Raw genomic sequence first — 16269 nt, 5'->3', positions numbered from 1 at the left:
CCCTTAAAACAGAAAGATATACAGCATAGTTCCATGCAAAAGTTTGGACACCCCTGGCCAAATTACTTATATTTTACAGCCTTTGAAGTAAAAAATAGTAAACACAACTTTAACAGCAAATACACTAAATCAGTGCTTCCCAAACTCGGTCCTGGGGACCCATTGTGGCTGCAGGTTTTTGTTCCAACCAGATTCATAAGCAGTGAGTGATAACACTGATCTTATTTAATTAGCCGATTTTTTTCTCTTATTCTACATTAAGAAAAGCACAGCAGCATGATTTTTACAATTATAAGACATTAAGAAATATTTCTGCTTCTGCTGTTGGATTTAAATGCTTAACTCTCTTTTGTTGATTTAATTCTATTTTGCACTTTCTCTGTGCAGTTTTTCCCCCTTTGTCATATCTTATTAATGACAATTAAAAATGAGCAGAGCAGACTGCCAGGCGAACAACACCGAATAATCAAAGGCTGCAACGACTTATGCGTAAGACTCCACTAATTAGTAAATAATCGATTAATTAAACTATTAGAAGGCCTGGAAAAGCAGAATGAAAATCCAAGATGAAAATATTGTTAAAAAGAAAACAATATATTATTCCCATATAACTGCTTGGCACATTTTAATAGAGGGTGTCCCAAAATTCATACTTGATTTGAATTTGGCGCCATTTGTGTGGTAAAGTGTTGCAAACGAAAAAAAAAGACCGCGTGACAGCTCACAGTTCAGGGTTATTAAAAATTGAGCGCTACAAGAAAGAACAACGCGTTTTCATTGTTGAGCAATATTTTAAAAATAATGAAGGTTTGGCAGCTACAGTTCGCAATTTTCATACAAAATATGGTCGGAATAGTGATTTAACTTCATCAACTGTGAAGAGATTAATTAAAAAATTCAGGGAGACTAGATCAATTAGTGATCTTAGATACTCCGGCCGTCCTTCAACAAGTCGTTCAACACAAAACATTGAAGCAGTTCGTGAGAGTGTTGCTGAGAGTCCAGGAACATCAATTCGGCACCGTGGTCAAGAATTGAACATTTCCAGAAGCTCTCTACAGCGTATTCTCACGAAAGATTTGCATCTTCATGCTTACAAAGTTGAGTCAAGAACTGAAGCTTACTGACCACGCACAGTGAACAGAGTTCGTTGAATGGATTGTGGAACAACAAGTGAATGCCGATTTTTCGAACAAAATCATCTTCAGCGATGAGGCTCATTTTCATCTTGATGGCTTTGTTAATCGTAAAAATTGTTGCATTTGGGGTTCAGAAAATCTACGAGTGATTGTTTGAAGTCTAAGGTTTATGCCATCAAGCCCACGGCCACCCACGCCTTGAAGGAGGAAATTGATTGCTGTATCAATGAAATTCAGCCACATTTATGCAAAACGGTCATGGAAAATTTCGACAAAAGAGTGCGTATGTGCCAGCAAAGCTGTGGAGGCCATTTACCCGATATGCTATTCCATACATAACCCTATACTGTATACTTTATGAATCAATTAAAAATGTACAATTTTTAATTAAAAAAATGTGTTCTCTATCAAAATTACTTCTTGCGTGAATTTTGGGACACCCTTTATATATTTTTTTTTAACCAAACTTAGGTTTTCTAATTTCTGTATTGTTCCCCAAACACAGAACTTGGGAAATAACAGTTCACTTAATTAGCCCAGGAGTCCAATTATAAACAGAAGCTGGTTGGAACAAAAACATGGAGCCCCCTGGGGGGGGTCCTCAGAACCAGGGATTCATTTTGGGTCCTATCTTATTCTTTATATACCTTCACCCTATTGGAACTTTTTTTAGGTAATGTAATATTTCTTTTCACTGCTATGCTGATGATACTCAGGTTTATATTCCCGTCTGCAACTCTGCAATAAATCAATCGCACAACTGTCTTTCTGAACTAAGATCCTGGATGGCTAATAATTTTCTTGATCTGAATCAAAATAAAACAGAGGTGCTTATAGTGGGTCCATCAGCTAAAGCCCAAATTGGTCTTGGACTTCTCGGCTCTTTCTCTGTCTTTTGCAAACATTAAGTCCGCAATCTTGGTGTTATCTTTGACAGTAACCTTTCTTTTGAGAAACAAGTTCATTCTGTAGTCAAGAGTTGCTTTTTCCAGCTTCGTCTATTAGGTAAGATCAAGCCTTTTTTATCTTCTAGGGATCTTGAGAAAGATACTCATGCTTTTATCTTTTCTCGCCTTGATTATTGCAACTCGCAGTATTCTGGGATTAGCAAATCCCTGATGCACAGGTTACAGTTGGTCCAGAATGCTGCTGCTCGCTTTCTGGTTGGGGCAAGAAAGTAGGACTCTGTTTCTCCAATATTAGCTTCTTTACACTGGCTGCCTGTCAGTTTTCAGATTTTAAAATCTTGTTGCTAGTTTTTAAATCTTTACATGGGCTTGCTCCTGCCTATTTATCCGAATTATGTGTTTTACACCAGCCACCTAGAGGGCTTAGATCTTCTGGTCAGTTGTCTCTTGTTGTCCCTCGTACAAAGTGTAAAACTAAGGGGGACAGGGCTTTTGCAGCTGCTGCTCCTCGCCTGTGGAACTCTTTACCTCGTCACATAAAGGAGTCGTGTACAACTGAACTGTTTAAAACAAGATTAAAGACTCATTTCTATTCACTTGCATTCCGTGACCTTCAGTAATACTGATGGTTACCTCATTGCGATTATGTAACATTACTTCTATTTATTATTTATTTTATTTTATGTTCATTTATTTTATTTCTATTTATGTTATTCATGTTAATTGTATGTTTTTCTTTAATTCTATTATTGTAAAGCACTTTGGCCACAGCATTCCGATGTTGTTTTAAATGTGCTATATAAATAAAGTTGACATTGAGTTGACAAGTTAGGAGCACGTGCTGATACAGCGCATTGCCGCACCCACCACATGACGAACCAACTCAGGATCCCAGATTGGGACACCAGAGTGCAGCCATGCAACGGGTGACACCTTAGCACCACACAAGATCAGATGGAATGGAACCAGTGAGAAGGTTTTTTTTATGGTGGCCGGAGTGCCAATTCTGCCACCGACCCCCAGGTTTTTCCCTGCATGTTGGAGGGCCTACATGCAGGGCTGGATGCAGATTAACGTCATACCCAGGACAGAGCAATTGCAGGTTAAGGGCCTTGCTCAAGGGTCCAACAAAGCAGAGTCACTTTGGGCATTTGCGGGATTCAAACCAGCAACCTTCAGATTACCAGTGCAAATCCCTAGCCTCAGAGCTACCACTCAGTTTGGGAAGCACTGGACTAAAACAATGTCAATTTATAAAAATGTTATTGTACAGTTGTATGATTTTTCTGATAAACAAAAAAAAAAAAAAAGTAAACAAATAAATGAATAAGAGAGTAAATGTGGCATTTGAGAAGTCTGGGCACCCTTTCAGGTCTCTGAACCCATCAGGTCGGCAGTCTGATCTGGCTTCTAGTAGCAAAAAGAAACAACTGAGGAAAAAAAGTCAGTGACCGAGTTTAACATTTTTGAGAATCAAATCTAATCTGCCTGGTTTCTTATGAGCACCACAGGCTGGGTGACGTGTTCCTGGCTCTGCTTTTAATTTGATCATGACACACTCTAAGCACAGGAACAATCCCATTAAATCTGAAAGGTTGTGTTTTCAAGTGTCACTCGTCTGAGTTTTCACTTGTGTTGTTAAAGCAGCACTGAAAAAATAAAAAGCACTTAATGGGTTAGAACCACACCACAAGAAAAAAGTAAAAACAATAAGATTATTAGTGTAAATCTATAAAAGCATGCAAAGCACAAACATACATGCAGCCTAGAATTATTAACCTACAGTGGTGTGAAAAACTATTTGCCCCCTTCCTGATTTCTTATTCTTTTGCATGTTTGTCACACAAAATGTTTCTGATCATCAAACACATTTAACCATTAGTCAAATATAACACAAGTAAACACAAAATGCAGTTTGTAAATGGTGGTTTTTATTATTTAGGGAGAAAAAAAAATCCAAACCTACATGGCCCTGTGTGAAAAAGTAATTGCCCCCTGAACCTAATAACTGGTTGGGCCACCCTTAGCAGCAATAACTGCAATCAAGCGTTTGCGATAACTTGCAATGAGTCTTTTACAGCGCTCTGGAGGAATTTTGGCCCACTCATCTTTGCAAAATTGTTGTAATTCAGCTTTATTTGAGGGTTTTCTAGCATGAACCGCCTTCTTAAGGTCATGCCATAGCATCTCAATTGGATTCAGGTCAGGACTTTGACTAGGCCACTCCAAAGTCTTCATTTTGTTTTTCTTCAGCCATTCAGAGGTGGATTTGCTGGTGTGTTTTGGGTCATTGTCCTGTTGCAGCACCCAAGATCGCTTCAGCTTGAGTTGACGAACAGATGGCCGGACATTCTCCTTCAGGATTTTTTGGTAGACAGTAGAATTCATGGTTCCATCTATCACAGCAAGCCTTCCAGGTCCTGAAGCAGCAAAACAACCCCAGACCATCACACTACCACCACCATATTTTACTGTTGGTATGATGTTCTTTTTCTGAAATGCTGTGTTCCTTTTACGCCAGATGTAACGGGACATTTGCCTTCCAAAAAGTTCAACTTTTGTCTCATCAGTCCACAAGGTATTTTCCCAAAAGTCTTGGCAATCATTGAGATGTTTCTTAGCAAATTTGAGACGAGCCCTAATGTTCTTTTTGCTTAACAGTGGTTTGCGTCTTGGAAATCTGCCATGCAGGCCGTTTTTGCCCAGTCTCTTTCTTATGGTGGAGTCGTGAACACTGACCTTAATTGAGGTAAGTGAGGCCTGCAGTTCTTCAGACGTTGTCCTGGGGTCTTTTGTGACCTCTCGGATGAGTCGTCTCTGCACTCTTGGGGTAATTTTGGTCGGCCGGCCACTCCTGGGAAGGTTCACCACTGTTCCATGTTTTTGCCATTTGTGGATAATGGCTCTCACTGTGGTTCGCTGGAGTCCCAAAGCTTTAGAAATGGCTTTATAACCTTTACCAGACTGATAGATCTCAATTACTTCTGTTCTCATTTGTTCCTGAATTTCTTTGGATCTTGGCATGATGTCTAGCTTTTGAGGTGCTTTTTGTCTACTTCTCTGTGTCAGGCAGCTCCTATTTAAGTGATTTCTTGATTGAAACAGGTGTGGCAGTAATCAGGCCTGGGGGGTGGCTACGGAAATTGAACTCAGGTGTTATACACCACAGTTAGGTTATTTTTTAACAAGGGGGGCAATTACTTTTTCACACAGGGCCATGTAGGTTTGGATTTTTTTTCTCCCTAAATAATAAACACCATCATTTAAAAACTGCATTTTGTGTATCCTTGTGTTATATTTGATTAATGGTTAAATGTGTTTGATGATCAGAAACATTTTGTGTGACAAATATGCAAAAGAATAAGAAATCAGGAAGGGGGCAAATAGTTTTTCACACCACTGTATATTCGAATAAGTATTTATTTTTACTCTGAATATTCAAACCACAATTTTTGGTTAATATGACAGCCCTGGACATATCACTGGTTCACTCCTCCCTCCAACTTCTGAAACCTGAAAAAAGGAGACCAAAAAACAAAACGAAACAACACAATTACACCCAAAGTCACTTACTCTCCACATCTTCTGTGCAGCTATCACCGTGAGATTCTGTGTCTGAATATGTTCTTGTTCGTCGCTGAGAGGAGCGCTGTAATGAAGAAGTCGAGTCCTTTGGCATGAGGCTGGTCCTTCAAGAAAGCGACAATAGAGAAAGGGAAATAAAGCAGCAGACATGCTCAGGACAGCATACGCTTGATAAGCACGTGTATGTTAGTTACACATGACAACACCGCTATTATAAAATTGTATTCATGCATAGACTTTCACTTTTCTGGGACCAGTCATTTGGCCATATGTTGGTCACAAAGTGTACAGGTCATTGCAATGGAGGCTCTGTGGGTCTGTTGCGGGTCACTGGTGTGCATATTTTAACTGCCAGTACAGAGTAGCACAAAGCGATCCACACACCAAATCTGGGTAAGATAAGCTAGATAGCTAGCTAGATAGCTAGATAGATAGGATACTTTATTAATCCCAAGGGGAAATTCACATTCTCCAGCAGCAGCATACTGATACAAAAAAACAATATTAAGTTAAAGATTGATAATAATGCAGGTAAAAACAGACAATAACTTTGTATAATGTTAACGTTTACTCCAGGCTCTGTCCTTTCTTACACAGAGCATCAGTATTGGCAGTCCAGTCTAATTTATCATCCAGCTGCACTCCCAGGTATTTATAGGTCTGCACCATCTGCACACAGTCACCTCTGATGATCATGGGGTCCATGAGGGGTCTGGGCCTCCTAAAATTCACCACCAGCTCCTTGGTTTTGCTGGTGTTCAGGTGTAGGGGGTAAGGCAGTGTTTCTCAACCACTGGATTGTGTCACCGGTTGATCGCAGGTTTGCGGTCATTGGTTTGTGAGTGGGTCATAGTGGGTCACCAAAGCCAGTGTTTCTTAACCACTGGGTCGCAACACAGGTTGCCACTGATGAGTCATGGGTTGTCATCATTGGTTCGCGAGTGGGTGGCCTAATTAATCAGCCATGTTGCACAATACGCTTTCAAAGCAAACCTTCAAGGGACCTTGAAAGAGTAAGAAAACATATGAGACACTGTGAAATAATAAAGATAACAACAAAAAGATGTATTACTGTAACTGGTTTTGGCAATTTCTAGAACACTATTACCCTGTTGTTTTTGTATGGTCCTTGGTCATAAATACAAATAGCCTTAACTTGGTCAGCGGTAAAATTTGGACACTGGAGAGTCACCAATACAATTAAGTTCGTGGTTAGCCACCGTCAGACTCCTAACACTTCAAAACAACACAAGTTAACTGAAGCAAATGAATACGGGTCAAAAACACACACGCTAATGTCGAGGTATGGGCTCAGTACTGCTGTCCTGAGGCGTCTCAAGTCCCAAAATTAGAGAGCGTCACAATATATTTCAAGTGGCGGGAGATGGGTTTGATTCATGGGTCAAGGTTTACTCCTTGGATCTTCACTTCAAAAGATCAGTATCAAGTGAAAGTGTCTCCAATTTGTACCCTGCATTGATTTTTCTGAAGTGTTTCACAATATTTCAGCAAAAAAATGCATGTGTTTTACATGTTGTGCGCATATGACTGGACGACTTGACATGTGCATTATGTAACACAAGTAACGGGTATATTTTTTTCACAGATGTTTTTGATATTGTTTGCTGTTGTGCAGTGTTGGCCACTATAGGCTCCCTAATCTATCAAGAACTCTGTTATGTCTGTTCAAGATAAAATGAGATTTTTCTTGGTCATCAACACAAAACAAACAGTAAGTAAAATATAAGAAAGAAAGAAAGAAAGAAAGAAAGAAAGAAAGAAAGAAAGAAAGAAAGAAAGAAAGAAAGAAAGAAAGAAAGAAAGAAAGAAAGAAAGAAAGAAAGAAAGAAAGAAAGAAAGAAAGAAAGAAAGAAAGAAAACTGTTCAGTAGAGTATTCCTTTAAAGCATTTCTTGTTTTTAATAAACTACTCCAAAAAGTAAAGGAACACTTTGAAAACACATCAGATCTCAATGAGAAAAAAAACTCCTGCTGGATATCACTACTGGTATGGACTGATATGGTGATGTGTTAGGAATGAAAGGATGGCAGCCACATTGTTTGATGGAAATGAAAATGATCAACCTACAGAGGGCTGAATTCAAAGACACCCCGAAAATCAAAGGGAAAAAATGAGGCGGCAGGCGAGTCCATTTGGCCGAAATTTCATTGCAGCAACTCCAAATCGTACTGCGTAGTTTGTATGCCCCCCATGCCTGACAACATCCTAATGAGACGATAGATGGTGTCCTGGAGGATCTCCTCCCAGATCTGGACCAGGGCATCACTGAGCTCCTGGACAGTCCGAGGCGTCGGATGGACTGAAACATAATGTGACACCCAGAGGAGTCAGGCAAGTGAGTGTGGGGGCCAGTCAATGGTATCAATTCCTTCATCCTCTCGCCACAAGAGGCCAGGCATCGTCGTGCACCAGGAGGAACCAGCAAAAGGGTCTGACAATGGGTCCAAGGATTTCATCCCAATACCTAATGGCAGTCAAGGTGCCGTTGTCTAACCTGCAGAGGCCTGTATGTCCCTCCATGGATATGCCTCCCCAGACCATCACAGACTCACCACCAAACCGGTCATGCTAAAATATGTTACAGGCAGCATAACGTTCTCCATGGCTTCTCCAGACCCTTTCACATCTGTCACATGTGCTCAGGGTGAACCTGCTCTCATCTGTGAAAAGCACAGGGCACCAGTGGTAGACCTGCCAATTCTGGTATTCTATGGCAAATGCCAATCGAGCTCCATGGTGCCGGGCGGGCAGTGAGCACAGAGCCTACTAGAGTACTCCTCATGAAGTCTGTTTTTGATTGTTTGGTCAGGGACATTCACACCCATGGCCTGCATGCTGGAGGTCCATTTTGTAGGCTCTGGCAGTGCTCATCCTGTTCCTCTTTGCCCAAAGGAGCAGATACCGGTCTGTCCTGCTAATGGGTTAAGTACCTTCTAAGGCCCTGTCCAGCTCTTCTAGAGTAACTGTCTGTCTGTCTCCTGGAATTTCCTCCATGCCCTTGAGACTGTGCTGGGAGACACAGCAAACGTTCTGGCAATGGCACATGGTATTGATGTGCCATCCTGGAGAAGTTGGACTACCTGTGCCAGCTCTGTAGGGTCTAGGTATCTCCTCATGCTACCAGTAGTGACACGGACCGTAGCCAAATGCAAAACGAGTGAAAAAAAAAACAGATGGAGGGAAAAATGTCCGTGGGCTCCATTCATTCCTGTTTTGGGGGTCGTCTCATTGTTGCCCCTCTAGTGCACCAAAGCAGCTGAAACTGATGAACAAGCCCCTCTGCTACTTCACTGACCAGATCAACAGCCCACAAGTTTCACTGACTTGATGGTATACTCTCATTAAAAATGCTTCCTTTAATTTTTTGAGCAGTATACTTTTAGACATTAACACTACTGCATAAAACAAACTGAAATAAGTGAAAACAAACCAAAAAAAGCAAAAAAGGTCCAAAGGGAAGACACCGGAGGGCATTTCAATTTTCTGTTTACTGAGAATTAAAGTAAACTGTACCTTTCAAAGCTGTAGGCACCAGGATGGCTGATGGAACGTTTCATCTAAAGAAACAAGAAATATAAAAATTACTGAAACAGGATGCAGTGGAATGGAGATCATCAGAGGAGGAACACACGAAAGCACAGCCTGACAGATTCAACCAAACAACGCCTCTGGTGTGTTGTTCACACACCTCAGAGAATGCTGCTTACTTACAAAGTAAATTCATTATACATATATATAAAAAACCAGCAGGGTACGACTTGCAGCAACACTCAAAGCATTCATAAAAATATTTTTTAACTTAAGTCACATGGCAGCTTTTAGCCATTTTCCAGTAAGCAAATATATAACAAGTATAGATGTCAGAATCAATCATCTCATTTAAACATACAATAGAGATGTGGCCAAAAACATTGGTAACCTTTCACTTAATTAAAAAGATGAAATTAATAAAAATATTTGGTATCCAGCTCTTGTCTCCTGGTTTTTTTTGTCAGTGCCACCATCTCCAACCCATATAACATAGCAGGTCTCACTACCATCTTAAAGACCACCCTTTAACTCTTGCTGGTGCCCGTCTGTCACAAGTCATTCCTGACACTTTAATCCACCCTCAACTCTTTTAATTCCCATTCCAAAGCCTTATACTTCATTTTTATCATAACACTAGTTATGGTCTGTTTATTGCCCTTTAAAAACAATAACGGAATTTATTCACAAATTAATCATTTAATGTTGTCTAATGATGAGATGCAAGTTTTCAAGTTCACTGTGATCTTATTGTTACTTCTTATACCATCAGTGGAGAAAAAATGAGAAGAGATTGTAATTGCCTGAAGTTTCAGTAACATTAGTCGATTTTTAAGAAGTCAATTTTTCGTACCCGAGCCATTTGTACAGGTGACGGTGAAACTGGGGACACAACGGGGTCAGGGTGGGATAACTGGAACATCTCAGGCTTGAATTTGGAATTGGCAATCTTCATGCACTCCTCAAGCGTCGTAATAAAAGTCTCACATGTGGCACTCAAGAGAGAGGAAGCTTCATTCATGTTCTGTAACAAAACAGATTCAGGCTGTTTATTTTGGTGGTCCACTTTTTATTTACTGAAGACACATGTATAACAATCAACAACAGAAAACAAAGAAAACCCACAAGTTGCAACAAATAACCAGTAATGGATGAAAGATGATCTAGAAGAAAGCTTGTGCATCTCAACTGATCAACTGATACAGCAACAGGGATGAACAGCACTGGACAGGCTTGAGCTCAGGTTAGGTTTAAGAGATTGAGTTACAGCAGCGTTTCCAACCTGTGGGCTGTGGTGGATTTTGGCCAACCCTGGATGAGCTGCCCCCCACCACTACCATCACTGCTCCAATGATCACTGTCAATTCACAGCAGCAGCATTGCAGGTGGGTGATAGCCAATTATTGGAGACCTTCCCAATCCCCAAATTGACGACAGTGCTCAATTCAACAAGGAAAAAAAAGCATTGACAGCTGCTTGGTTCATCTAACACTCTTCTGAATTCTCTGGAGAAACAGATCCCCATCAGCCCCCAAAGCTTTGACGATTCTGCTCGAGTTCAACAAGGGGGACTACCCCACTCCCTCTGCTCAGACAATCGCAAACACAATGGAATGGGAAACAATGGGTCAGAGGAAAGAAATTAATCAAGACTGTAAATGGCTGGACATCTTCAGCACCATACCAGGAAGGAACATGACAAGACAAGCCAGGTGCTGCAAACTAGGTCGACAGACAGAGAGGATGAGTGCGGTTGTGGCGATATGCTGCATGTTGACTAGTGCATGCAAGTAAGAATTTCATAGCATATGTGGCAATAATGACCCTACAAAATCAGAGGTCCTCAAATTCAGTCTTGAAAGGCCACAATGTCTGAAGGTTTTTGTTTCAACCCAATTACTTAATTAGAAGCCAATCGTTGCAGATACCAGAACTGACATTGCTTATAAAGAGCATTTGCTCCTTTGAAAGTTTTCACATTTTAATATTAAACAACACTGAATCACAGTAGATTTAATTTGGTGTTTTATACTTTCATACACAGAAAAACTATTTAAATGACAAAGTGGTCAACAAAAATTATAAATGTAAAACAAAAAATAATAGATTGTTTAATCATGACACCCCTCAGTCATCACTGGTGCAGTCCATTGGTTTTAGAAGTTCCATCATTAGTTTAATGAAGATCACCTATCTGTATCTGTAAGGTCCAACTTGTGGGGAGTCAGTATGGTGTCCTAACCTACATAATGAAGCCAAAGGAACACGCCATGCAACTCCATGAAAAGCTAGTTAGGGGTTAGAGTGAAGAAAACATCCAAGTCACTGAACAACCGGTTAAATCAATCAAAGAGTGTGGCACAGCTGAAAATCTGTATAAAGCAGCCTGGCCACAAAAACTGAAGACGAGTGCAGCAGGGAACAAGAGACCTCTGAAGAAGTCACAAGCAATGGCAGATAACATTGAAGAGACTGTGCAGATAACAACTGTGCCTGGGTGCTTCACCAGTTGTGGCCTTATAGGTGAGTGTAAAACACACAGGACATCTCGGCAGAAGGCACACAAAGAAGATGGTTCCTATGGTATGATGAGACTAAAACTAAACTCTTCAGGCCATCAGAATAAATGCTATTTTAGAACACTACACATTATCAAAATGCACTGTTCCCACTGTGAAGCACCAGCTGTGGGAAGGCTTCTCTGCAGCAGGGTAAAATTAAAGCAGTAAAATACAAGGAAATCCTAGAGGAAAACTTCATGCTGTCTTCAAGAAGCTTGGACCTTGGGAGAAGACCACAAGCCCAAGATTAAAGCCAAAGCTACACAAGAATGGCATCAAAGCAACAATGTAAATGTTGTGGAGTGGCCTGCCAGGTCAGGTCATTCCAATCACTTTGACAATAGATGTAGTCAGTTTTGCACTACGGGTCCTCTGTGCAGTGCCTGCTGTGGTTTAAAATTTCGAAACATTGAAAAAGGTTTGCCACAACAAGTATTTGGACCCTTCACTTAAGGATATTTGCTTGTGGCAGCAATTCAAGCCAGGAGTCTTTTTGGGTCCGACGCGACAAACTTCACACATCTGCATTTGGGGATTTTCTTCCTTTCTTCTTTTCAGATCTTCATAAGAGATCATGGGTGGATGGCTATTCTTAGTCTCTCCAGAGAAGTTTGCCTTGGTTCAAGTCTGAGCTCTGAGTGGGGAACTCAAGAACATTCACAGAGCTGTACCTGAGCTACTACTGGGTTGCGTTTGCTTTGTGCTTTGGGTGACTGTCCTGTTGTAAGGTGAACGTTCATCCCAGTCTGACATCTAGAGCACTCTTTAAATGGGTTGTCATTAAGGATATCTCTGTACTTTGCTCCATTCAGCTTTCCATCAACAGTGTCCAATCTCCCAGTCCTTGCAACTGGAAAATAACTCCACAGCATGGCGCTACCACCGCCATGCTTCACTGTTGGAATGGTATTGTACAGGTGAGGAGCGGTTTCCTCCAGACATGATGCTAATCTTGGTTTTGTCAAACCAGAGAATCTTGCCCCTCATAGCCGGAATGTCGTTTAGGTGAGATTTTCCAAACTCCAGGTGGTCTTCCATGTTTCTTTTACTTAAGACTGGTTTCCATTTGGCCACTCTAAACATAAAGCCCACATCTGCAATGTTACAATGATGGTTATCCTCCTGGAAGTTTTTCTCATCCCCACAAAGGTTCTTTGGAGCTCAGCCGGGGTGACTATTCGATTCTTAGTCACTTCTCTTATCATGGCCCATCTCCCTGATTGTTCAGCCCTAGGAAGACTCATGGTTCTTCCATTTAAGAATCACAAAGGAAACTCTGCACCTTCCGTGCTAGAGGATTTTTTGTAGCCTTGCCTAGATCTGTGCCACGACACAATCCATCTTTAAGCTATTCAGGCAGTTACTTCAGCTTCATGGTTTAGTGTTTACTCTCCTGTGGGATCTTGTATAGACAAGTGTGTGCCTTTCCTTGTGAATCCTACCAACTGAATTAACCAAAGGTGAACTCCAAAAATCTCAAAAAGAACCACAGAATAGGATGTGCCTCAGCCAAAGCAAAGGGGCTGAATATTTGTGTAAATGGGATATTTCAGATTTTTATTTTTAATAAATTCCTACTTTTGCTTTGTCATTCTGAATTGTAGCTTGAAGGGGGATGGCTGAATTTAAACTATTTTAATATAAAGCGGAACATAGCAACATGCAAAAAAAGGAAGGGGTCCAAATACCTTCTGTTGTGGGGTATAAAATCTGTAAATTGTATTCTGTATTTTCATTATATTTTGCTCAAGACAACAAATAATTCAGGACATATTAAAGCATATCCTCTTCCCAGTTGTACCTCACTTTTAAAACAGCCGTTCCAACAAAGGAGGACATGCTGGTGCCTAAGGCTATTGATTAGTTTATAACCTGGGCATCTGGGACAACAAGTAGCTAAATTAGTTTACAGCCTGGGAAAAGAAGACATGCCAGTAGTACTAAGCAACATCAAAAGTTTTATTGTTTGGGAAAACAGATGAGTGAATTCATTTATCATATTGACAGCCAGCCAATCGGAATATCGAACAATCACATCTTGCAAAACCCCCCAGTAGAATTTTATAATAAATATGCCTTGGCTGAAGAGCTACATCAGAAGAGGGGACGAAAACGTCAGGAGAACAGAACAGAGCAACGTCAGAAGAGGGCGCCGACAACGTGTGGCCGTTTCCATCGGATTGTCAGAAAAGCATCTAATGAACTATTATGAGTGCTAGACCACAGGCTGCCATTGACATTCATCCTTGTCAGCTTTACTTTTTCATAAGCTTTTTGTAAAGACTTTATATATCCAGGCTTTACTATGAGTCAATTTTTCTATTATTCTTTGTTCCACTGGTATTATTATTATTCCTGTAATAAATACCATGCTGCTTTTAGCTTTCAATGCTTTGTCTTGATGTCTACAGTGATTGAAGTAATAAGGTAGATTTCTTTGAGCACCTGGTGCAGCCCGAGGTTTGCCATACGCTTTGTGCTGCGTGGTTTATTAACATTAAAATTACCAAAGCTTACAAAAAAAATATGTCATACAAAGTACAGTGACTGGAAAAGTGTGACGGTAGCTTCCACCTCCAGCTACAGACTCTTCAGTACGCGAGCGACTCTCCACGCTAGTGTTTAGATCTGGACGGTGTATGTGTCCAAAAAAGAAGTCTAACTGCATTCTCGTACCATTGATCGCGTACTAAAGTGTCAGCAGGCATTTTTTGTGGCATTAAACGTGTAATTTGTGAGCATGCCCTTGTCGATCAAACAGAGGAAGCTCTGCAGTCTACTTGTGACTTTACACTGTAGGAAGATAAGTAAATAGATCAAATTAAATAACATTCGATCTGGCTTTTAAATAAGTAACATAGAAATGTTTCTTATGTAAAGACCATCACAAAACAATCACAAACAGGAGTTTGCACGAAAGGCTGGCGGGCTCTGTAAGCTGTGCTGTTTCTTTGAAGGACAGGTGTGGGGGCAGACTGATTGGCAGGATGATGCCGGACCTCGTCCTGCATCAAAACAGTGCCATCTTTCGCCTTTACGCCTGGTGCAGCTGCATTGTTCTTATATGTGAGTGGACGTTTCTTGGGGGGAGGGCTTCTGTCCTCTTTCTCCGATCTGAGTTCACCTCTGTTATAGCTCATCTTTATTTGAAAATAGCAGCGTCAGATCGGGGTGAGCGCAAAGGCGACAGAGAATAAAACAATAAAAAAATACTAACCTTTACAAGTACCATACATTTACAGTGGCTGCTACAGACTGAAATAACATGTTCGTTTTTATTGCATAATAGTAACAATAAGAGCAGCTCACTACTCAAAACGCTTATTTTGTGACACAGGAAGGCTCGACCCGTGACCTTTTGAATAGGAGTCAGCAGCTCTAACCGCTGTACTACCAAAGCAGTCGCTACAAGGACGTACATGAAGACGATTTCTTTTTCTCCGGTTATAGTCTTGAATAAAAGCGCACTTGTTCTGTTATACTTGTACCTTCTGTGAAAGTGCTTATTTGATATTTGGACTTCAGTCTTCACACATTATACACTTCATGTCAAAATTTTGTCGTTTGTACTAAAACATGGAAAATGTTTGTGTTTTAGGTATGTGTTCAACATTTCTGTTATGCTACACTTACATAGATCTTTGTAGACACGGAACACACATGAAATGCATGTGTTCCAAATAACGATTTTTTTTTTTAGCATATACAGCTCTTGGTACCTGACTCCCTGATAAACAAGGCTTCCACAGGGAGAACTTTTTTGGTGGTAATTTTATTGTAAAGGCTGCGGGTGAGAGCTCCACCCAATAGTAGGGCACAGGACATCAAGTAAGGCATTCTTGGCTGATAAATAGCCGATAGTCAAGGATGCGGAGCCTTTGTATCCATATTACTAACCAAGAATGGTAAACCGGATGGCATAGACGCAGGTACACGGCGATGGGACCATGAGACGTACTGCGCAGGCGCATACAGCGCGCATCTCATAAACCGCACGCGAAGTTGTATCCACGGCGCACGACGGAGTCATGGTCCAAAAACGAAAGAGCTCAACTGACGTGAATGAGAAATGAAGCAACAACGCGCCCATGGCTAACGACTACCGATAGCCACACAAAAAAGAGGACTCTGCGCTGCAGCCCAGATTCAAACGGAAGAGGCTACGGAGGCCCCACGGGTCCATAAAGTACGGAAGGCGCAGGCGTCAGCGTCATATTGTGAGTGGCACTACTGCGGAGTGAAGTTAGGAATAATGTGCTGCTTGGGTCGACTAATGTATTTCAGGATACCCAACGCCGGGGGTAGGCAAGCGAAGCGAGCAGGGGGCAGAGCCCCCTTGTGTTTGAATATTTCACAATTACAGCAGCGCAGGTAAGCAGAGAGCTGAGGAGACTTTGTGCCAGCAAAGCAGCGGGTCCAGATGGAGCATCGCCACGACTGCTGAAGGCCTGTGTGTTGGAGCTGGGGAGTCCTCTACAGCGCATCTTCAACCTGTGCCTGGAACAGGGGAGAGTCCCGAGGCTTTGG

At 41.2% G+C, this 16269-nt stretch overlaps 1 protein-coding gene across 1 annotated transcript in view; it reads right to left on the bottom strand.

Annotated features, from left to right (window-relative positions):
• The window catches only part of plekha3 (pleckstrin homology domain containing, family A (phosphoinositide binding specific) member 3), a 72015-nt gene that overhangs the window by 9305 nt on the left and 46441 nt on the right, over positions 1-16269 (bottom strand). Inside the window, exons 5-7 of the mRNA XM_028806197.2 lie at positions 10035-10205; positions 9167-9210; positions 5621-5736 (exon numbers count right to left, since the gene is read on the bottom strand). Coding sequence (XP_028662030.1) covers positions 5621-5736; positions 9167-9210; positions 10035-10205 — 331 coding nt within the window. The remainder of the gene's footprint in view (positions 1-5620; positions 5737-9166; positions 9211-10034; positions 10206-16269) is intronic.

The sequence above is a fragment of the Erpetoichthys calabaricus genome, chromosome 8 (genome assembly GCF_900747795.2).
Source record: "Erpetoichthys calabaricus chromosome 8, fErpCal1.3, whole genome shotgun sequence".
NCBI lineage: Eukaryota > Metazoa > Chordata > Cladistia > Polypteriformes > Polypteridae > Erpetoichthys > Erpetoichthys calabaricus.
Note: the sequence above shows the minus strand (reverse complement) of the source record. Positions and strands in the feature narration are given on the sequence as shown.